A 22,766-nucleotide genomic window follows, 5' to 3' on the forward strand; every position below is an offset into this window, starting at 1 on the left:
AAAATTATTGTAAACCGGGGGCATGCAAAAGGAGTTGTTTATTTAATATGTTAGTAACTAATACTAATCGGATAAAACAGAGATAATTAGGTAAAAGAAGGATTATTGACAGTTTGACACCATAAATCTTGCAGAGATTATAACCGATGGTGTTTAACAAATGTAATCATGCATGCAAATCTAACGTGGGAAGCACCGAAACTTGCTTTGCAAACGCCACAAATTTCGCAAAAGAGCCGTTATATAGTAGAGTAACTAACCACGCAATCTTTCTCGTAAATGCTAAACTTCTTGTCGAGTCTTAAATGACATCCAAACACTATTAATCCTTGTTTATCTAACAGTAATTGGGTAATCTTCTCCTCTCATGCTTAAATTTGCTTTAAAGAAATTATTGGACTAGGGGTTATGTTACTTATGTATTGATTAGCAGGATAATAATGTCTATCACTACGTATTGTTTTTCAAAAGTCTGAAACTTCAAACTATATACTTCCTCCGTTCTTTTTTTATTGCACCATAAGGGATTTCACGCTTGTCAATATATTTCTTTAGCTATTAATATCTTCAATTATACTTTTGTAAAAATTATAAAAATTTGATATTTGAAAAGTAGAATTCGATACGAATCTAATTAGATCCCACATGACAATATTTTTCCTAATGTATAAATCACAAATGATGATCAAAGAAGATTAAGTGAATAGTGTAAAAATTCTAATGGTGCAATAAAATAAAAATGGAAGAAGTATTTATTTAAAGATTGTAGCCTCTTACACGATCAATTTAAATTATCAAAAGAGTTATGCAAATTATATATAAGATAGATGAACTTTTTAATGATCACTTAATTTATGACAAAAACACGGCTCCCAAAGTTGAGGAGAGTATAATATACTACGAGTAAAACAATCAGGTAGTAGTGTAGTACTAGAACAAACGTATTAATTAAATAACAATGTAAACCAAAATGTAGCATGGTCCATTATATTTTAATGCAGGCGCTAAATTTGGGTGTAAAAGGACCACCACATGGTAGTTGTTATATCACTATATCGTATATACCCATCTTAATTCAACTAGAAATTTGTAACAATTATTTTCTAAATTAATGAAGACTTTGAAGAAACTATACCAACTAATCTCTCCTACCTACCGACGAATCCAATGATCAGCAGACCTCAACTCAATTTTAGTATGGCCCGCATTTGGGTTGGGCTCTGTCAATGGCTCCGAAAGCATATTCAGCATTTTTGTGTGTCTTGTTATGTGAATGAAATATTGACACTTGGTTGCGTATAATAACTTTTAATACTACTTCCGTTCCTGAAATTAATCTCACTAGTCACTAATCACATTACATAAATAAGGGTAGTCACTCAACTGCTCAAGTAGCTAGGAGTCGGTATGTATTAGGGAATAATGGGGATCACGTACATGTCTCTACACATAATGACTTATGTAGGAAGAGAGTTTAGTCATTGTCATTTGTCAAACATATATCGGAGAAAAATTCAAGAGAGATCCATCGAAAGTTAAATCATCAAACGAGCTTTAATTTATGAGCAATGGGCTTCTTGTTATTATTAATATCAAGTCTTTGTAATAGGAAGCTGATAAAGAAACAAAATTTGCTATTTCTAATTCTCAAACAATGAAATAAATAAAGGATGAATGAACATCAATTTAATGAGCTGATTTAAGAGATTGAGTAATGGGGGGAGCCATCGAAACTAGTGTGGGACAAACGATCACACCATTTAACCAAAATCTCAACGATTATGGAGAATATGTTTATTAATTTTTCCCCCAAAATTGTGATTTTCTTGTGACCAAGAAGCATATGTATGTGTATGATGATTGCTGTATAATGAATAAATGAATGAATGAACGGCATTGCATGGCATGGCTTGTGATTGACTCAACTCGACTCGACTTCACTCCACTTCCATTGCTTATCCTCTTCCATCAAATGAATTGCAGACTCTCTTTTCTTCTATATGTTATGGTTTCCTACATACATAAACACGATATAATGATTAAAACAAAACGAAAAGAAAGGAAATTGTAAGAGCCTATGTTCCGTAAAGAGAGACCAATAAAGAAGAATGTGGATGAAATTTTCATAAATTGGAATAGTAGAACGTACATGCAGAACTTATTTGCCAGGTCTTGACAGATGCTGTCACACTGGCCTCAGTTGCATTGTTGAATACGTATAGCTTTGCGTCTTTGTATATTGCGTGTGTTGGGTAAACCCGGGATGTGATGCAGGTTCTACCTCCTTGAGCAAAGGCTTCTACTATTGAATGATCCACCTGTTTCCAAATGACATGATGTTAGATTTTGGCTAGAAGCCTGAAGGGGAGCTTTAACACAGAGTAAATCAGGTCAGCGTACAAGAATTCTCATGGATAATTTTTCGCCTTTGAGTACTGGTACTGTGCTACCTAAGATGTCTTTGGCAACATCAGTTGCTATAGATGACCTGCATATATATCGTCAACCAAAGAAGAGCTTAGACATGTTCACAATTTAAGAAGAAATGATCAAGAACAATCAGAGAAATGATAGGTTTTTCTAAAGATGTACCGACCTTGATAAATCAGTGCAGAAGAAAGTTTTGAAGTTGCCACTAGAGGTTTTGACCACATAGAAATAGATGGGAGTCTGTTCAGAGAGATCATTATCAGAAAGAACCAATAACCCGAAAGGACCAAGAGCACCCCTCTGAGCGGCTCCCTTGCTAGCAGGGCAGCTATACTTCTCTCCTGTAACAGGTAAGCTTTCCAATGCCTCTTTTTCAATGTCGAATTCTGCAGTTATATCCATCTGTAGAGTAACCAAAGCATGAGATTATAAGTTTTTGAAGCAAGGCAAGATTTTATCTAATTGGCTCTACAATATAACCTATGTTACTCGGACTCGGGTACCCATGTCCGACACGGGTACGTGTCCAAGTGTCCGACTCGGCTATTTTGTGAAAAAATTCTATGATTTTCAACTAAAATGAAGTGTCCATGTGTCATACCCATGTCCGAGGGTCGAGGGTCCGACACGGGTACTTGAGGTAAAATGAAGAGTCCAAGTAACATAGAATATAACAAAACAAATGAGCTGATAAAAAAAAGGGTTAAAGAATGATCAGAACCTCTGTAGCTGCGCTGACATCCAGTTGCACAACAGATCCTGCAGTAACTTCAACCCTGTCAAATTCCTTGCTGTTGTGTCTAAGGGTTTCTAATTCCTCCACAGGCCATTGAACTAAATTGGTTTTAGTCTTCTGGTCGTACAGAACAGTTCTTGGAATTCCCTGTATAATCATCAAGCAATATAAATTACAAAATTGACTTATAATTCTTGTTAGTAAAACTAAAACAGAAAAAATAAATTTGTAGAAGATACTTTGAATGTACCTGGAGAGATGCCCATCCTTTCTTTACATCAGCTGCTTCACTGTCACCTTCTGTGATCCAACCCCACAAGATCCTTCTCTTCTTTTCTTGGTCGTAAAATGTCTTGGAAGCATAAAATCTTCCATAGTCATACCTTAGTCCAATGCCAACATCAATGGCACCATTATCAGGAACCCATGTACCATTGGCCTCACTATAGGTTCCCAACGCATAATAATCATTCCTATCATCATCCATGCTTGCCTTGAGCACATGTTTCACTAATGGACCGTTAATGGAGGTATCAAGCCCATTTGTCTCAGTCAGTGAGACTGGATAGAAGTCAACACACTCCCACATACCAGTGGTTGGCACAGCATGGAGAATGTTATCCAAGAGCTCAAAGTTCTTAAAGTCAGTGGTCTCATACACAAGAGAAATGCCTGTTTTGTTGATCTTGGACCCGATTGTGATCCTCCATTTTCCCTCCGAGGTCAACCAGGCAGTTGTAGGGTCACGGAAATCCAATTTGCCAATTCCTGGGGGAGGAACGAGAACTGGGTTACCAGGGTACTTGACCCATTCCAGGAGAAGTGGGTCAGACAAGTTGGCTGGATAGGCAAGATTTTGGACTTGAACTGACTCGTTGGTAGATCCAGTGTAGAGCATCATGATTTGACCATCAGGAAGGATGGTGGCTGAACCAGTCCACACGCCGTTGAAGTCATACCAGCGATCTGCCACCATGGCTATAGGAAGGTGGATCCACTGTATGAGGTCCTTGGACACAGCGTGGCCCCAAACAATGTTACCCCAGACTGCACCTTCAGGGTTGTACTGGTAGAAGAAATGGTACCACCCATTGTAGTATAATGGACCTGTTTAATAGTTTTAACTTCATCAGATTTGGGATGCAATTTTCAATATAAGTTTGCAAGTAATTTAATCATGTTTTTGAATGAAATTCGGGACATCTGTGCAAATATCTCTAGCCTTGCAGCCCTTGCTAGTGCAATCTAAGTGAAAACAATGAAGACTTGCATATGCTAATTTGATCATAGGGAAAAAGGGTAGTCACTTTGGTTACAGCATATATTTAATAGTTCTAATTTGAAGTATCTACTTTTGTCAGGTGAATATTATCCTTGTTGGATAAAGTATGACACTGATGTCATGATCTATTTAACTAAACTCAACTGATTATACTCAAACCAAAAATTAAATTCCTAGCTAATTGTTGCTCATTAACTAAAACTAAAATTTTTACTGACTATATCTGATAAATTCTGATTGTAAAAGATGTTTGTAAACCGAGAGAACAAGGTTTTCAGAGGGTTCAAACAATGACAACAGTGAAAAAAAAAAAAAAATATTCATTTTTGAAGCTATGCAATGATAGGTTACAACATATGCTACAAACGATTCAGATTGGAGGATATTTCTAACTTGTTAGTACTCATACTTATGAAGTTTCAACACAATCAAAATAATGCATATTGCACAAATATATTAAGCTGTAATCCATCATGCAGGCAGCTGCTATATTATAAACCTTAATTCTTTGTCAAGCAAATTGAATACATGACAGATCATAACTTAAAGGAGGAGCAACTTTACCGTTTGGATCTGATGGCGAACAATTCAACATCCACAACAAGACCAATCATCAACAGCGAAGATTAAGAAAAGGAAAAAGATAATGTTAGAAAGTCCAAAGTTAAAAAATCATTAGAGCCATACATTGGCATTATGCAGTTTAGAGATTATATACCATACTTTAGTGTTTTTATTTGTATATAATATGCTTATACCGTTATGCCAGATAGTAATGCAACAGAGCCAATGAAGCAGGACACTTCTTCTTTTTGGTATTTTTGATCCAAGAATATACTTCCACTTATAACATCATGGTGTATTATGTCAATCTAAACCTAAAGTACTAAACAAATCATTTTTTTAAGATCATACACTGTCATATAGATTTTGTGACACCCCCTTTTTTTTTCTTCTTTTTTTTTTTTTTTTTTTTTTTTTCACTTTTCTATGATCTGACTACCTTTTTAAAAGTATTATTAAAACCCTACCATTTCCCTAGTTACATTGTCACATGATTGCATTGCTAGCTGTTAGAGCTTATTCCCATTGGCCGGCTCATGTCCATTTCAATAAATTAATTTCGTAATGAATTAAAATTAATCAGGGAAAAATCAGTTTATGGCTTATTAAGTCTCAGTTTTGACAGGTCTATCAGCTATTACAGATTATGATCGTATTATGTTAGCAGTATTAAAAATATATATATATAATATTAAGTTAATAAGATTAAAAAAAAGTACCATTCATCCAATTCTTCTGTGGTTGAAAGTGAAAAGAAGTTTTCTGCCAAGCTAACTGGAGATCATTCCAATCAAAGAAAGGCAGCCTAAGGCCGCGCAATGGAAACCCATTAGCCTTCTCCGAGACACCATGAGGCTTACCACGCGTAACCTTAAACAACAACTCCTCTGACCCCGGCACAACTTCTACACCAGCCAAATTCTCAGGTGGTGGCCTCGACAACTTTAAATCATTAGGCTTCACACCTTCATTGTCGACCACAATGGGCTGATTATTGTAATCCAGAAAACTGACGATCAATGCACATATCATTAGGCCGGAAAAGATGAGCACCCCGATCTTTAAGGACCGTCTCCTTCGTTGTTTATCATCAGCCGAACCAATGTCACATTGGTCATGGCTAGGGGCCAATGGTGCGTAGGAGTAGGGGAGGGTAGAATCCGAGGATTCAACCATTGTAGTGTTGCTTAGATTTGTAAGGTTTGTTATACAAAGTATTTGGATATTGCTAGGAGTTTGAAAGAAAGAGCAAAAATAAATAAAAAAAAGACAGGATGACAAATATAGGTGATTTGCCAACAAGTAATAATGAATGTGAATGAGAGGAAAAGTTGGTTTATTTATAGTGTATGTTTGCTTGAGATTTGAGAATCACATAAAATATTAATTTACCTAAAGAATGGCCGCTTCTTCCCGCTTGATTAGAGAGAGAAATGGAGACATTGATCCATGTTAGGGAAGTTGCATTATATTATTGATTATAATGTAACAATGAAAATCTTAGATTCTATTGCTTCTGTTTTGTGTGCATGAATATAACCCAGGAACAACTGTAAACTTTCAGAATATTCAATATATTTAATTCACTGCCCATTAGGCCAATTGTATATGCCTTACTTTTTTTTTCGATTTTTTTGCGTCATTTTTGTTACTATGAAAAAGGTTTATTTATCCTTTAAAAAAAAAAAGAGGTTGATTTATCCCTTCATAAAAGTTCCATATAGCCCAAAAAGGTTTAAGTTATATAAAACTACATAAAAGTTTTCATTTGGAGTTGCAATTCTAGAGGATAAAATTTTGAAGAGGAGACAAATTTGAGTAAGTAAGGACTCTTCATTGATAGCAATTATTCTCAAAAACCCCTTTAGATAAGGTATGTAGCTCCTCCACACAATTTTCCAGTTATCTTAATAATGATAATGACAATTTATAAATTTATATACACGTGCAACTCCGGATTTGTATAATGTTCAAATTAGGTTTTAGATGCAAATAATGTACAGTGTTTTAAAACATTTACCAAACGGAGTACTCTCTCAATGTTTTGTTAAGGTAACAAGAAGTTAATTATTAAAAACGAGTACAATATAGATAAAAATCAAATCCTCAACCTCATAATAGAAGGGACATTACTTGATCACAACCACTATCGACCACTTGATTCTTCTTTCAATATATTACAAAATATTAGTTAATTGAAAGAAAATCATGGCCAAAAAGGTTAATCTTAGACTAATAAAGTAATAAACTAATAGTATTCTGCATTACCAAATAATTCAAATAATTTGGAATTGGTAAAACCAAAGCAAAAAATATAAATTTTGGCGATCTACAGTATCAAAAAACATGCTATGTATTGTGATGAATGTGGTTAATATTGAAGAAGACAAAAGGAAAAGAATAACATAATCCAAAACCACCAATGAAGCCAAAGGTAGCCAGTATGAATAGTAAGTAGACAGGTTGAATGATTGATGGGGTGGCCTGGGTTTTTTAAGTTGGTATTAATAATTGATAATAAGGGCAGACAAACCATGTTAATATTGGGTCCTATTATGCACATGTTTGCTGTGCACAACTCTCTAATTCCTAATTTCTTAGCTCCCTCACATCACATGCCCCTCTCATTTTCTATCCATAATTGTAGCAATCAACGTACATGATACATCAACAGCAGAACGTGATCTGGATTATGGATCCACCCACCTTATTACGAACTCGGAACTCCTACTATTAACTTACACGTATTGCTTTGTGGTTAATTTATCTCCTAATCCCTTGATAATCGCCTTATTTTATTGTGTATGTTGTACTTGTGTTATTTTAGGAGTAAAATGGGGAGGGAATAGAGAAAAGGACTTTCAATCAATCTGAGCTTTAAGGTGTTTTAGTGTAGAGTGCCCTGTTCGACAACTGGTAATTGGAATTTAACTGGTTTACTTAGCATGTTTGACTAACGCGTGTAAGCTAATATCAACTTAAATCTTTGTTTTTAAGATGTTTTGGGTATTAAGACATCAAGGTGCTATATAAACCTTCTCATGTTAAGCAGGCCTGTCTTATTTGTTTAAGTCAGATGCAGTCACTAAGACCATGTTAAAACTTGCAAGTAGTTTTAATGTCAGTAAATCTTTCACAGAGAATAAAGATGGGGAATGTGGAAACAAGTTGTTCAAAATAAAAGAGGATATTTATATTTATGTCAGCTAAAAATGATTACTGCAAGTTTCTTATCCTAGTTAAATGATCAGACACAGCTCAGATTATAGTAGTCAGTGGATTTCGTTCAGATAAATTATTTCTACAGAATGAATCTCATAGCTGGGATAGTAGGTCTTAAACCAATACAAACAATACTGATGAGCAGTGAGGGGTGAGCAAACCGGGTACCCAGTCAAATTTTTAGAAACTGGACCCGGAATTGGTTGGTACCAGGTCCTAAAATTCGAAGTTGGAATTGAAACCACTTCAACCGGATCCTAAACTTTAGGAATTGGAATTGGAACCTCCGTGTACCGGATCCGGTTCCGAATACCCGCACATAATTATTAAATTTTAATACAAATTTAATACTTATTTGATCTATTTTCATTTTTAGCGTTTAATATTTATATATGCATGAAACTATTTTATTTAAGTTAGATATTAATAATATAATATTTTTTTATTTTACTAACTAGATATATTTAACACATCTTTTTTTTAAAAAAAGTATATTCAGTTTAATGTATATTGGGTAACTGGGTACCCAACCGGCTCTGGTCCAAAAAAAATTGGGAATTGGAATTGGAACCGGTTGCAACCGATTTCTAAATTTATTACCCAGAATTCGAACCACCGGGTCCAATTCCAAATCCGGACCCGCCGGTTGCTAACCAATTCCAGTTCCAATTCTGGGTACCCGGACTTTTTGCTCACCCCCTCCAAATAATGGATCTCCCTTTCTCTATCTCTCTCAACAAGATCCCTTCCACATCTTTATCCCCAAAAACTCTATTTTCATGTACATACACCATATCACGGTCACCTAAAATTTGACGTGCTATGAAGACTCGTCAAATATATTAAGTGGCTCTTGGCCAAGAGTCATCTACTCGACCACCAAGATAAATCTCACCGCTACATGGTTAAAAGACTACCAGACTAGACGTATAGAGTTAATATAGTGAATTAAATTCTTCCAAGTACCATCACGGATGTTTTTCCAATCTAAGTAAATTTAAGACCACAAGCTGAGGATAAGAAGCCGAGGGAACTCATTCATTGTATATCACAAATATTTTCCTTGAAATTAATGAACAGTAAACCATTTATGTTTGTGTCAAATGACATTCAAGAGATGCCCCCCAACTGGCCATCCCCAAAGCATAAAGAAACAAGATAAGTCTTCTAGTTAATATTTGACAAGCCAACAGTCTAGATAAGTAGAAAGGATAATATTGTTTATTCGAGATAGCATACCATCTCTCATCCAATAGAGGAAAAGAAAGGGAAGGCTGTTTATTTCCAGAGATCAAAAGGTTAGCCAAGTCAAGTGGTGAATGCATCATTTTACTCTTTTGGAAGAGAAATTTAGTCCTCACTTGCGAGCAAGAGCATCGAATATTCACACATTCGGGGGTGGCCAAATCTTTCCGAATAACTCCTCAACTCTGTTTGCTTGATTAGAATAACCATCAATCCCGGCAGTGAGAAGCTCAACTGCAGCAGGCCCCATCGCTGATGCCAAGCTTCTTTGGTCCCACTTCACAAGCTGACATAAAAGAAAAGATCAGCATCTCCACCCTCAAGTGTGCTAATCAAGATGTAAAAATTTAATTTATTGGTAGCAAATAGCAATGCTAATACAGCCTTTGGGGGGTGGATTTAAATAATAATACCTTCAGGGAATCCTACATACAATGATCCCTTTTGATATATAATACAGAGTACTTCGTATGTCTTTACCACATAAGACTTTCTGATTTTCTAGATGGGGTCTTACTGTCTCATCTAAGATTATTCTTCTTATATTTCTAAGTTCTATCTATTACTTTCACTGAAATTTACGAGTTCAGATTTACTAGGTTAACGCAGGGCACTTTTCATTGACTAGGGCTTTTGGAAACCAGCTCCAATTTGACCACCAAAGATCAATAACAAGGTCAACCAAACATAATGGGATAGCTAAGGTCTAAGGCTGGAGGAAAAGAAAACCTAGCCCACCTAACCCAAAGTCCTAGGCTTCCTAGCTCACCAATCAATAAGTCTATAATGGCTAAAAGCAGGGGTCAATTCCACAGTACCACTAAGATTTAAACATTTGTCTTGGTGGGTTTGTGACATACAATCACCAACAATGAACCAACTCAGCTTATATAAGATGAATATTCCTACTAATTTAAAGTGAAAAAATCAGCCCAAATTGCCTTTTATTTTTCTTTTATTATAAGAATGCAGCAGAGACATATTAGAAAGGCCACATAATTACTATACAACAAGATCTCATCAAGCAATTACTTCATCCTTAAATTCATAGATTTGGATTAAGCAAAAAAATGTTAGATTCATTTCAGATCACAAGCACTCTACTACAGAACCGTTATAATTTGAAGATCTCATCAAAAGCTCAACAAGTACATATGCAAGCAAAGATGGAAGCAAACCTCTTCTTTGCTGAACTCATATGTAGCAGCAGATTGTGGGGATAGCCTCCTCGTGAAAGCATATTTCTCATCAGGAGAGGTTATAGATTCTTTTAGCGACCCCAGTACCTTAAGAGGTGCTATAACGTAATCAACCCTGAAGATTGAGAATAGGAAACAGAGTAAAAACAGGAAGTACTTCAGAACTCAAACATTTAACAGGTTTAGCATTTTAAGGCTAGTAGGTACTCCTACCCAAGAAGACTATAGAGGTCCTGCTTGTTGCGAACTGCAGCTGCCATTAGCTTTGACTTGTGACCATATTTATGAATATAATTGTATGCTTTTGTCACCTGTAACGGTTCCATATAATGAGACAAGGCTTAGTGTTCATCTTTACCTTTAACAAGTGAACATCAGTAACATATTGTTCCAAAAGACCCAACATGGTAATGTATAATTACAAACCTAGGTTAATCCAAATTTCATAAACTACTTTTATGAGAGCACAAGGCAAAACAAGATTGTCCACTCAACTGCAGACGAGCTTAATGATAAACTGCTTTTACAACATGAACTGTACGGTAAATGACATGAGGGCAGCTTTGCTAGGCATGTAATAAAAAAAAATTGTGTAAGAGTGGAGGCAAAAGTGTAATTGTAAAGATTCAAGAAAGCAAAACAAATCATTCGATTTCTTCCCAAGCATCATTGACATTTAGTGATACAGAGCTGACATCCCCCACCCCCCCTCTCGTTCAGGAACACAACTACACAAGGTTATACAATACCAATCACTAGGTTCAGTAAAGATAATAATCCCCCCCACCCCCCCTCTCGTTCAAGGTAAAATCCGTCAAGTCTAATTGTATCAGTGGCAGCTCATTCACACGTCTCAAAGGATATTCTTTCGTAGTTCAAAGATCAAATGTCTCATTTCAAATAAAACTAATCAGTTTTGAAATCACTACACATGTAGACATTAGCAGAATGGAAGCAGTAATTTAGGAAGTCATTTGTAACTCACCAAAGCCAACCCAGGATCTTCCCCTCTTTTAAGAGCAGCATCAATCTCAGAGTCACCGGAATGATTACGTGCCCAATCCTGAATAACTACACAATATTAACAAAGAAACGAGACACAAAATTGCATCCAGCTCAATGCTTCCTTCTGGCGGAAATTTACCCTTACGCGACCAACAAAAATCTGAATAACAGATGCTCCAGCTTGGGCTGCTGCAGATGCTTGGGCAAAGCTGAATGATCACAAAAAAAACAAAATAAAAAAAAAAACTCATAAGCAACATGTAGCAGCAGCCACATGCATAGATTTGTATATCATGAAAATCATGCATACCTAAGTACTAACCAGAAAAAATCAACCTAATAAATCCGTCAATCAGAATATTTACCACCTTTGGAATCAGCGATTTACAAGGTGGCAACAATTGAGAGGTGGAAGGATTGATATACACCCCCCAAGATAATTAAATCCGAAACAAATAGAGTTTCTTTTTTCCTAGCTTCACACATGAGTAACTCTATAGTCCTAGGATTTTATTATTTTAATTTTAATTTAAAGCTTGAACTCAATTAGAATGAAATCAGTTACTGTGGAGGTGGTGCATGAAATATGTATTAGCACAGTGGATTTAAAACGACACAATATGAGATATTGACGAGATTTAAGACAAACAATTTGCAACTTTGGAGATGGATAACATGGTTGTAAACTTATAATTCAGTCAGCTTATATCCATTACTTACAAGAGAAACAATCTAAATTTTCCCAAGTGGTGGAAAAAAAAGAACTATCATATAAAATATTTGATCCCTACAAATCACCAAAAATGCATGAGTTGTTATATATCCATGCCTGTAAACACAAGTCAAGTGGGTTTGTATGCCCTCAGATTCCAGCACCCTTGCAGCCTCTATTCCCTGAGAGCATAAAATCAACAATTGTAACATTAGTTACTAACAATTGGTAGGTTCACACTTACACAGTGAATGGATCAAACAGATTAAAAGATATTGCTTCTAAAAACCTGCCATGTTGAAGGAATCTTAAACAGCAAACGCTCTGCGGGGACCTCAACATCATTGTATAGCTTCAAAAGTTTGTGCACCTGAAATTTTGATAGCAAAATAGTTGTGATTTTGAACTAGAAGAATTATTTCATGAATGACAATCTAATGTTATTGAAATCTACTGCTCCCTATATTCAACACTGTTTGCAAGGTTTGGAATCTGAGACTTTAGTTTGAGTCAATTTACAAAGCAGCTCGAAATTGATTTGTGATGGAGCAGATTTCATTTACAAAGTTGTATTTTCAAAGGAAATCATACCATGTCAGAGGTTCACTCCTTCCAACATAAACAAAAAAAATGATAAAAATGAAAGTAATCCCTCATTTATCACAAAGGTGTCTTTTCTAGTTGTGCATAGTCAAAAAATTGTATGGCTCCGTTACATCACATTAAGTTGGTATAAGATACAATAAGGATATCAAAGTTCAAGTCACAACTACAATAAATTCAGACAAATCAAATTCAAGCGAATAGAACATACCCGAATTATTTTATTGGCACTCTAAGCTGACATATAAAATTACAATGATACTTTTAAACTGCCATGTAAAGTGCATCAATATGAGTAACATGCAATGTGATTTTTCTGTTTTTTTTTGTCTGTTAGGTGGACATATAACAAGAAATGAAGGAAGTGCATTTCATAAACAATGTAGCATAGATAAGTTCAAATGGCACAGTGATGAGATGGCTGGATGCCTGAATGGCCATCAAAGCTTAAAGTGGTATAGCACTTCCACCTCTTGCCCACAACAGCTGTACATCATAAGTTGATGTTTTTTCTCTTAAGACACCTTGAGGAAGACATCAAGAATGGGGAATGGATGATTTACCTTTTTAGTGCAAAAAGGATGTACTATGTACAGATAATTTGAACCCAGTATTCCATATATTAAAATATCAGATGCTTGACCGATTGTAAAACATTACCTAGGTTTTTGCAGTAACTTAGCACTCCCCAATACTTTTATCAGCTCATGCCACGCAAAGACACTCAGTGTTGAGAATTCTTTCCTTTATTGAATTATTGTAATGCTTTGAAGATTTGGAAGACATGTATGCTTGTCAAAGGAATAGTTTCTTTGTTTGGGGGGGGGGGGGGGGGTTGGTAAGACTGTGCTAGAAAGTGACAGTTCATAAGGAATGAAAAGATCGAAAAAAGGTTTGTCAATTACTGCAAAAAACAAATATATTCCATTCACAAAGAAGAATTGTTGATGCTCATCCATTAAAAGCACTCCAATGGAGCAGAACAACTTTATTCATATTGCTACATTAAAAGGCATTGACAAGTTTAATTGAACTTTATTGATGCACCATTCAAAGAAGCTCAGAGTATGCAAGTAAGTAACCTTGTGAACTATCCCATGAGTGTCGTAGGCTAGACGAGAATCCACTTCAGTCGACACCCTACCAGGCACTAGCTTAGCCAAATCAGCACCACAATTGACCAGGGCCTATACATCCCCAAACAATCACAAATCATAAACTTGATCCAGCAAAAATATTCAAAAATTTTCATATGATATTAAAGGAAATAGGTGAAACCTTGTCGTAAAAACATGACAATCTAGCATCCGACTTGCCAATACTAGCACACTCAGAATCTGCCAAGGCAGTATCAACAGCACTCTACAATCAAATTAAACAAACATTTTCAAATTAATCACATAATCAACAATTCAATTTTCTTTAAATCTTCTCCAAATTTTCGAAATACTATAACCTTCATACCTTGAAAATTGTATCAGGAAGACTCAAAATACCTAGCAAAAGCGATGAACTAACAGTAGCAGCAGTAGGTGGAAACCTATGATTACACATTTAATCAAAATCAAAGATAATTATACAATCGAAACGGAAAAAAAAAAGGCAAAAACAATAATTTAAAAAGTAAATAACCTTTGGAAATCATCGAAAATGACGGTGTCGGGAACAATCTCACTGAACCTCGAAACAGCATCAAGTTCAGAGTTCAAACCTACAAATCAACACAAAACAACCATAATCACAAACTGATTCAAAGCATCAAAAAGATGAGCAAAAAAGATGAATTACCAGAATCGAGAGAAGAAGAGAGATTGTTAGCAGAAGCACGAAGTTGAGGAAATGCAATTGATGATCGTCGGAAGTTGAAGGTGAGATTAGGACGAAGAGGCAGCTTGGATCCTAACCCCTGCTGCCATTGAGATTGCAGAGATGTTGATGAAAATGGAAATGGAGAAGAGGAGAGAGAAAATGAAGAGAAGAGAAGAATTACCTGAAGAGGAGAGGAGAGAGATGATGGCGGAGAAGACAAAGTTGTTGCAGACATTTCTCTTTCTGTGTGCGCGCTAACTCTGATACTGTGTTAGTGAGTGAGTGAGTAATAAATTTGTCAAGAGGTTTTTTTGGTCATTTTGGCCGATTTTGGGTAAATATTTTCTTGATTGAATAATGAAACCAAATGATCAATAGGTAATTGGACATGTCAAAAGCATACCTGATCCAATTCGATTTGAAACTGATTTGGTATGACTTAATTTTAAAAATTGACTCGGTCTCACCAAACTTGATTCGATCTTTCGAATTGACACCTCTAATGATAAGAGTGGTTTTGTAATCTTTTATTAAGATGATAATTGAATATGTTACTTAGACTCGTGTGTTTATGTCTGACACGAGTATGTGTCCAAGTGTCTAACTCGGTTATTTCATGAAAATTTCAATAATTTTAGTTTAAAATGAAGTGTCAAGGTGTTATACTCATGTTCGAATGTTGTGGATCCATTAACCTAACATAGGTTTTTGAGATGAAATGAAAAAATCGGGTAACATAGTGGATTGATACATACCTTATAAGCTATTGATCTATTACATGCTTTGTTTGTAACTAAGTTTGAACTATGACATGGTTTGATCAGTAACTATTTATTAAAGAGTAACATAATTTCATTCATAAAAAGAAAAACCTTATGAAATTTATCATGTGTTATAAGAATTCACCAAATCAGCTTGCATATGGTTCTTTAATAAGGAAAAGGGAAAAACATTCAAATCTGATGAAACCCCACCAATCTACAATATTCAATAGATAGGCTGAACTACATATGAAAGATACTTGTTGTAAAACTAACTCATATCATTTTGAAAGACCAGTACAAAAGAAAGATTGTTTTAAGGGAAGCACTTCTGAACTATTAGCATATGTCAATGTGTAGCTGTAATTAATATCATTGTTTAATCATTCCCTAGGAACTTTGTATATATACTCCTATACTAAGCAATGATAGACCGCGAAACATATTCCTACATGGTACTACACTAGGTTAGGGTTTCTGTCCTTTCATCTCCCATCTCTCTTCTCCTCTCTTCTCCTCTCTTCGTCTTCTGCCCTTTCTTCTCCCCTGTCTCAATTCGCTGCCATGGCAGACTAGCCCAAATCCCCTGCTTTCCACCCTACAACCGCAATGAACAAAATTAAAAGTCTTATTCTTATCACATTAGAGATGAAAACGTGCTATACTCCTCTTGGGCTGAGTTATTCAAAATTCAAGCACGAGCTTATGATGTTATCGACCACATCATCCCTCCCTCTAACAAAGAAGAACCAACCGACCCGGCTCTTTGGACTCGTCTCGATGCTATTGTGCTTCAATGGATATATGGCACCATATCCAATGATCTCCTCCAAACAATTCTTGGACCCGACTCCATGGCACAACAAGCGTGGGAACGTCTTCGGGACATCTTCCAAGATAACAAAAGCTCTCGTGCGGTGCAATTGGAAGGTTTGTTCTCCAATGTCGAAATGAAAGATTTCCCTAATGTCTCTACTTACTATCAAAAGGTAAAAATGCTCGCCGACCAACTAGCCAACGTTGGTGCACCGGTTAACAATCACAGATTGGTATTAACCCTCATTTGCGGCCTTTAAAAATCGTTTGATGGCGTGGCTACTGTCCTCCATCAATCTAACCTCTGCCTTCCTTCTAGAAAGCAAGGTCCATGCTCACCCTTGAAGAGTCCCGTCTTGCGGATCAGGCTGCCAATGAAGCCATCACAGCAGGCTCCGCTTTGATTGCTACCGGAAACGAAGCCGCTCTCTATAATGATGACTCATCCTCTGCTCATGAGACAAACAACCGATCTTCTCACCGCGGTAACAAACCACAGGGCCGTGGGGGCTGCAACCGCTGCGGCGACGGCCGTGGTCGAGGTCGCAACAACAACAACCGCGGGGGTGGGTCGAACCAAGGCAACAATCAGCAGCAATGCAACCCTCAAAACTCTCAAAACTGGAACTCCTGGGCGCCTTGGTCGTAATATCCTCCCCCTGGTCCATGGGGCCCCTAGGCTCAGCAAGCGTGGGCTATCCCACCTTGCCCCTACCCCACTGCCAATTGGACCCGTCCCCCTGGCCCACGACAACAAGGCGTGCTAGGGCCTACACCACTGAATCAGGCTTACTCGGCACATGTTCCCCCCCTCCAGTTATGCTCCAACTGACATTGATCATGCCCTCCACACACTCTCTCTCACTCCACCGGATGATGGGTGGTATATGGATACCGGCGCCACCTCCCACATGACTGCAAATTCAAGTACTCTCTCGTCTTATTTTAATTTGAGCAATAATCAACGTAGTATCATTGTTGGCAGTGGACATAAAATTCCAATTCATGGCATCGGTAGCACCTCTCTCCCTTCACCTCACTACAAGAAAAACATTTATTTACAGCGGTTGAAAATGATTTATTTGTTGCGTTTTTAGAGGGGCTGCAAACGCCAGGGCAGCAAATCAATTGAATAATTTGCTGCGGTTAACAGCTGCAGCAAATCAATTCATTGATTTGCAGCGGTTAATGCCATTAACCCCTGCTAATAAATATTTTTTTACAATTAAAATAGCTGGATTTTTATTTATCAAACCTGCTGTCAATCTGATATTCAACTACTAGAAAAGAAGAAAAAAAAAAAAAAAAAAAAGACTGAAATCTTATTTGCAATTGTGTAAAAAAATTATATTTCCATTAATTATAGCCTGTATAAGTACACTTTCATCATAAAAATAAAAATTACAATTGGACAGCATTAGAAATTACAGAAGCTTAACATAATACAGCAAGAGCACAGCCACAACAGACAATATTACGAACTCTGAGATCTAATAACCAAAGAAGTATGGAAGGCCACAGCAACAATGGTGTCGATTGGGCAGTAACGGCTAAGGCGTCAAGTAGGCAGCAACATAAATAGCGTTAAGTAGGCAGCAATAGCACGAGCAGCAGCAACAGCAGCAGCAGCACAAGTAGCAGCAACAGCAGCAATAACACGAGCAGCACCAACTACAACGACACAAGCAACAGCAGCAGCACCTCTGAGATAGAAGACTGTAGCAACTACCTTTTATAGATGTTCAATTGCCCTTGAGTGAAGGATTCCACCTGCTACTAAAGGAAAACTTCTATGAGATCATCGTTTGACACTATCACTTCAAAATTTATATCTTTTATCCTGCATATAATTAGCAAAATTCTAAATTAAATTTGGTTAAATTAAAACAAAACCTTAAAGTTATCATATGCAACAAGTTTGAGCAGCACATTATATTATTACATCAATGAGCTTTCCTTTACCCTCCCATCCCACAAGTCTAATGCTCTCAAATCCTCCTTATTTCACTCTCTCAAACACATTCTTTGTCCTCCATCTCTCCTCCCACTAACACAAACCCATTTTAGCTTATCTGCAACAAACCCAACCCAAATTAAAATAAAAGCATAAAAATCTCGGCAAAACAAATACTAATTCACCACCAAAATAAACTTATTTAATCACTACAGAAAAATTTCCCAATTAAATAACACACACCCAAATAAATTTCAAATTAAAGAAAATCAATTCACTACAAAGAAGCATAAAATAATGTTATAATTTTATACCATGAAAAAAATGGGGTGACAACTATACTATCGCATATCTTCATCAATCCAGGTACAACAAAATTCCAGTAACAATTAGCTTCGTCGGTTCATCTTACTTGAACTAGGAACCATAATAACAGAGGTAATAAGTGCTCTATGACCTTCCGATTTAGTTTCCAGAAAAAAATGAGATAAACAGCACAACAAAGTATCATATTATTATTACTACAAGTGAACAATCAGCCTCCAAAAATGCCAAAGCAAGACACAATTAAATGGGTGCATGACAAAGAATTGACAAACAAGGAAAATTGCTAAATATTAAATTGAAACATAATACGAGTACATATGAATGGCATAAAATTCAAAAATCTATTTAAAAATTGGAAAAATCGATTATCTTTTCGAAACTTGAGCACACTAAAGCAGTCGTATTCATCAAGCTAAGTTAACCCATTAGAATTTCAAACATGCTGAAATCAAATTCTTCACAAACTCAAATCAACATTCACCTCCTCAATTATCACAAGCAGTAATACCCAAATCGCATTTCGGAAAGGAATTCCTCAAAAAATTCCGACTCCCTATTTCGTTCTCAATTAAGGAAATAAAATATACAATTAATTACCTTAGCTTTGAGAGTGATAGTCGGCGAGTGAAGGTGGTGGTGAGCACATAGGTTAGCCGTTAGATCGGTGGAACGGTGAGACTTTTGGTTGAACCTAGACCCGAACACTGACAAGGGTGAGTAGGTGATGAGTGGGTACTGGGGTGAGTGAGTGAGAAACTAGAAGTGTCGATGAGAGTGAGTGACAAAGTAGAATCTCTGGTGAGATTGGTGAGCAATCAGCCGGTGAGGTAAGTGAGAGAAGATGAAGGTGGAAGAGGGAGAAAGAGTGTAATGAATGAATTGGGCGGCTAAGGAATAAAGGGGCTAGGGTAAATGTAGGATAATTGATTTGCAGCGGTTTAATAGAAAAACCCCTGCTAATTAATAATATTCATAGTACCTATGTGTAAAACCCACTTTAATTTGCAGCGAAATGCATAAAATGCAGCAAATTAATAGCAACAAATTAATTTTTTTTTCTAGTAGTGCCTCATCATCCCCTATCCTTAAATGATGTACTTCAAGCCCTGAAACTTATTAAAAATCTGATTTCTATTAAAAAGTTCACATATGATAATTGGGCTTCCGTTGAGTTTGACCCGTTTGGTTTTTCTGTGAAGGACCTTCCGACGGGGACAACAATTTTGCGATATGATAGCTCCGGCGAACTCTATCCCCTCACCAATGCCGCACATCCAGTCCACTCTCCCTCTACTTTTGTTGCTCTTTCCCCTTCTCTATGGCATGATAGGCTTGGCCACCTCGGCGCTAATATTTTGCATACTCTTAGAAAGAACAATTTTGTTGAATGTAATAGACGCTTAAGTTCTTCTATTTGCTCCTCATGCCCTCTTGGTAAACATGTGAAATTTCCATTTTATGCTTCTATGTCTAATACTCTCATGCCATTTGACATTTCCATAGGGAAGTTTGGACCTCGCCGAAAATGAGTTCGGCAGGACATATTTATTATGTTCTATTTTTGGATGATTTTAGTAACTTTCTATGGACTTTCCCTCTATGCAAAAAGTCACAAGTCTACTCCTTCTTTATGCAATTTCGTGCTTATGTGTCTATCCAATTCGAAAAACAAATTAAATGTTTTCAATGTGAAAATGGTAAAGAATATGATAATGGCCCGTTCCGTACCTTTTGTGACAAAATGGTATGCTCTTCCGTTTCTCTTGCCCTCACACCTCTTCTCAAAATGGCAAAGTGGAACGAAAAATACGAACCATCAATAATATGGTTCGTACCCTTCTTGCTCAATCCTCCATGCCTCCCTCTTTTTGGCATCACGCCTTACAAATGGCCACCTATCTCCACAATATACTTCCATCAAAGACAATTGCCTCCAAATCCCCCACTCAAATGCTATTTCACAAGGATCCCTCTTACTCTCATCTTCGTGTCTTCGGGTGCCTTTGCTATCCCCTCTTTCCCTCTACCTCCATCAACAAGCTTCAAGCTAGGTCTACTCCTTGTGTCTTCTTAGGTTACCCACCCAATCATCGAGGTTACAAGTGCTACGATATGTCAAGTCACAAAATTTTTGTTTCTAGACACGTTATATTCGATGAGACACAATTCCCATTTGCAAAAGTTCATACTCTAGCAGCTCATACATATGATTTCTTAGACATTGGGCTTTCTCCTACTATTCTCCATCAACTAAGTGCACAATCTGCTACTCCTCCTAACCCACAAGTGGACGCGGCCCATATGCCGACCTCACCTGGCCCAGCTCGCACTCCAGCCCGTCCCTCCCCTCCACCAACCGTGGGCTCCCCAAATCAGCCCACTCCCCTATCTACTCCTCACCAGCTCGTGGGCTCCCCCAGTCAGCCCACTACTTCACCTCATCCCACAAATCACCACCCTATTTCCCCATCTACTGTTCAAGCCCAGGCCCAACCTCAACAACATCCCCAACCCACCAAAATGGCCACCAGAAGTTCCCATGGCATTTTCAAACCAAAACGCCACTTCAATCTCACTGCCTCCTCTCTACCATCACCCCTTCCCCGCAACTCAATTGCCGATCTATCCGGATCGAATTGGTAAAATGCTATGCTTGATGAATTTATTGCTCTAATTAAAACTAAGACGTGGGAGTTGGTGCCCCGCCCTTCTAATGTCAATGTTATTCCTTGTATGTGGCTCTACCGCCATAAGAAAAATGCTAACGGTGATTTTGAGAGGCACAAAGCCCGTCTTGTTGTTAATAGCAGGAATCAACAGGTTGGTGTCGATTGTGATGAAACGTTTAGCCCCGTGGTCAAACCGGCAACTATCTGCACCGTTCTTAGCAATGCTCTCTCCAAGTCATGGTCCATCCACCAAATGGACGTAAAAAATGCCTTCTTGAATGGTACTCTCAATGAAACCGTCTACATGCACCAACCACCCGGGTTTAGGGACCCCGAAAAACCTTCTCATGTATGCCTTCTCAATAAGGCTCTTTATGGTCTCAAGCAAGCCCCAAGGGCTTGGTATCGCCGGTTCGCTAACTTCATCTCCACCATTGGCTTCATTCATAGCAAGTCTGATCACTCACTTTTCTTATATTGTCATGGCAAAGAGGTTGCATACATTCTCCTCTACGTCGACGACATTATTCTCACGGCCTCATCTCAATCTCTTCTGTTATCCATCATGGTCAAACTCAAGTCCGAATTTGCAATGAAGGACCTCGGTTTACTCAATTCTTTTCTTGGCATTTCGGTTACACACACAACAATGGTCTCTTTCTCTCTCAAAAATCCTATGCTGAAGAAATTATTGCAAGGGCAAACATGTCATCTTGCAAACCATCTTCGACCCCGGTGGACTCCAAGGCCAAGCTCAGTGCTACTTCGGGTTCCCCCATTGAGGACCCTACTCTCTACCATAGCCTTGCCGGAGCCTTACAATACCTCACTTTCACTCGCCTCGACATCTCATACGCCGTCCAACAAGTCTGCCTCTTTATGCACGATCCACGATAGGAACACATGCAAGCTCTTCGCCGAATTCTTCGCTACCTGCAAGGCACACTCAAGCTCGGGCTGCATCTTTACCCCTCCTCCATTTCAGCTTTAATCTCATACACCGACGCCGATTGGGGTGGCTGCCTGGACACAAGACGCTCCACCTCTGGCTATTGTGTGTTCCTCGGCGACAACCTCATCTCTTGGTCTGCAAAACACTAGCTAACATTATCCAGATCAAGCGCTGAGACGGAATACCGCGGCGTTGCGAATGTGGTGGCAGAATCGTGCTGGCTCCGCAACCTACTCTTCGAGTTAAGATGCCCCATTCGGAAGGCAACTGTGGTCTATTGCGATAATGTAAGTGTCGTCTATCTCTTCGGCAATCCCGTTCAACACCAACGAACAAAACACATCGAAATGGACATACATTTCATTCGAGAGAAGGTTAGCCGTGGCCAAGTTAGAGTTCTTCATGTTCCCTCTCGCTACCAAATAGCTGAAATATTTACAAAAGGGCTGTCGTAACTCCTATTCGAAGATTTTCGTGACA

General features: G+C 37.6%; 3 protein-coding genes and 1 long non-coding RNA gene across 5 annotated transcripts; 1 reads left to right on the forward strand and 3 right to left on the reverse strand.

Moving 5' to 3' along the window:
- Positions 1 to 1,810: 1,810 nt before the first annotated feature.
- Positions 1,811 to 6,241, reverse strand: LOC145567993 (acid beta-fructofuranosidase 2, vacuolar-like). Its single transcript, XM_081627432.1, has 8 exons — positions 5,732 to 6,241; positions 5,013 to 5,021; positions 3,417 to 4,273; positions 3,152 to 3,313; positions 2,597 to 2,832; positions 2,401 to 2,488; positions 2,150 to 2,318; positions 1,811 to 2,013 (listed from the first exon to the last, which is right to left on the reverse strand). Coding segments are annotated over exons 1-8 (1,980 nt in total). The 5' UTR covers positions 6,189 to 6,241; the 3' UTR covers positions 1,811 to 2,011.
- Positions 6,242 to 9,275: 3,034 nt separating this feature from the next.
- On the reverse strand, positions 9,276 to 15,120 carry LOC145569496 (uncharacterized). 2 transcript variants are annotated; one of them, XM_081628836.1, is made up of 13 exons: positions 14,989 to 15,120; positions 14,787 to 14,904; positions 14,631 to 14,709; positions 14,463 to 14,538; positions 14,277 to 14,360; positions 14,081 to 14,185; positions 12,685 to 12,765; positions 12,513 to 12,577; positions 11,823 to 11,892; positions 11,664 to 11,741; positions 10,892 to 10,989; positions 10,658 to 10,793; positions 9,276 to 9,765 (listed from the first exon to the last, which is right to left on the reverse strand). In XM_081628836.1, exons 1-13 carry the CDS (start codon positions 15,040 to 15,042, stop codon positions 9,619 to 9,621), a joined length of 1,191 nt encoding a protein of 396 aa, XP_081484962.1. In that variant the 5' UTR covers positions 15,043 to 15,120; the 3' UTR covers positions 9,276 to 9,618. The 2 variants fall into 2 exon arrangements, with proteins under 2 accessions (XP_081484962.1, XP_081484961.1); XM_081628835.1 differs by having other exon boundaries at positions 14,787 to 14,907; positions 14,989 to 15,102.
- A 1,302-nt stretch (positions 15,121 to 16,422) lies between these two features.
- Positions 16,423 to 17,033, forward strand: LOC145567029 (uncharacterized). Its single transcript, XM_081626258.1, has 2 exons — positions 16,423 to 16,617; positions 16,704 to 17,033. The coding sequence occupies exons 1-2, from the start codon at positions 16,423 to 16,425 to the stop codon at positions 17,031 to 17,033; spliced, it is 525 nt and encodes a 174-aa protein (XP_081482384.1).
- A 683-nt stretch (positions 17,034 to 17,716) lies between these two features.
- On the reverse strand, positions 17,717 to 19,547 carry LOC145569497 (uncharacterized). Its single transcript, XR_014096118.1, has 2 exons — positions 19,263 to 19,547; positions 17,717 to 18,224 (listed from the first exon to the last, which is right to left on the reverse strand). It is a non-coding gene; the product is annotated as an uncharacterized LOC145569497 (long non-coding RNA).
- Between the last annotated feature and the right edge of the window lie 3,219 nt (positions 19,548 to 22,766).

The sequence above is a fragment of the Chenopodium album genome, chromosome 11 (genome assembly GCF_948465745.1).
Source record: "Chenopodium album chromosome 11, dcCheAlbu1.1, whole genome shotgun sequence".
Taxonomy (NCBI): domain Eukaryota; kingdom Viridiplantae; phylum Streptophyta; class Magnoliopsida; order Caryophyllales; family Amaranthaceae; genus Chenopodium; species Chenopodium album.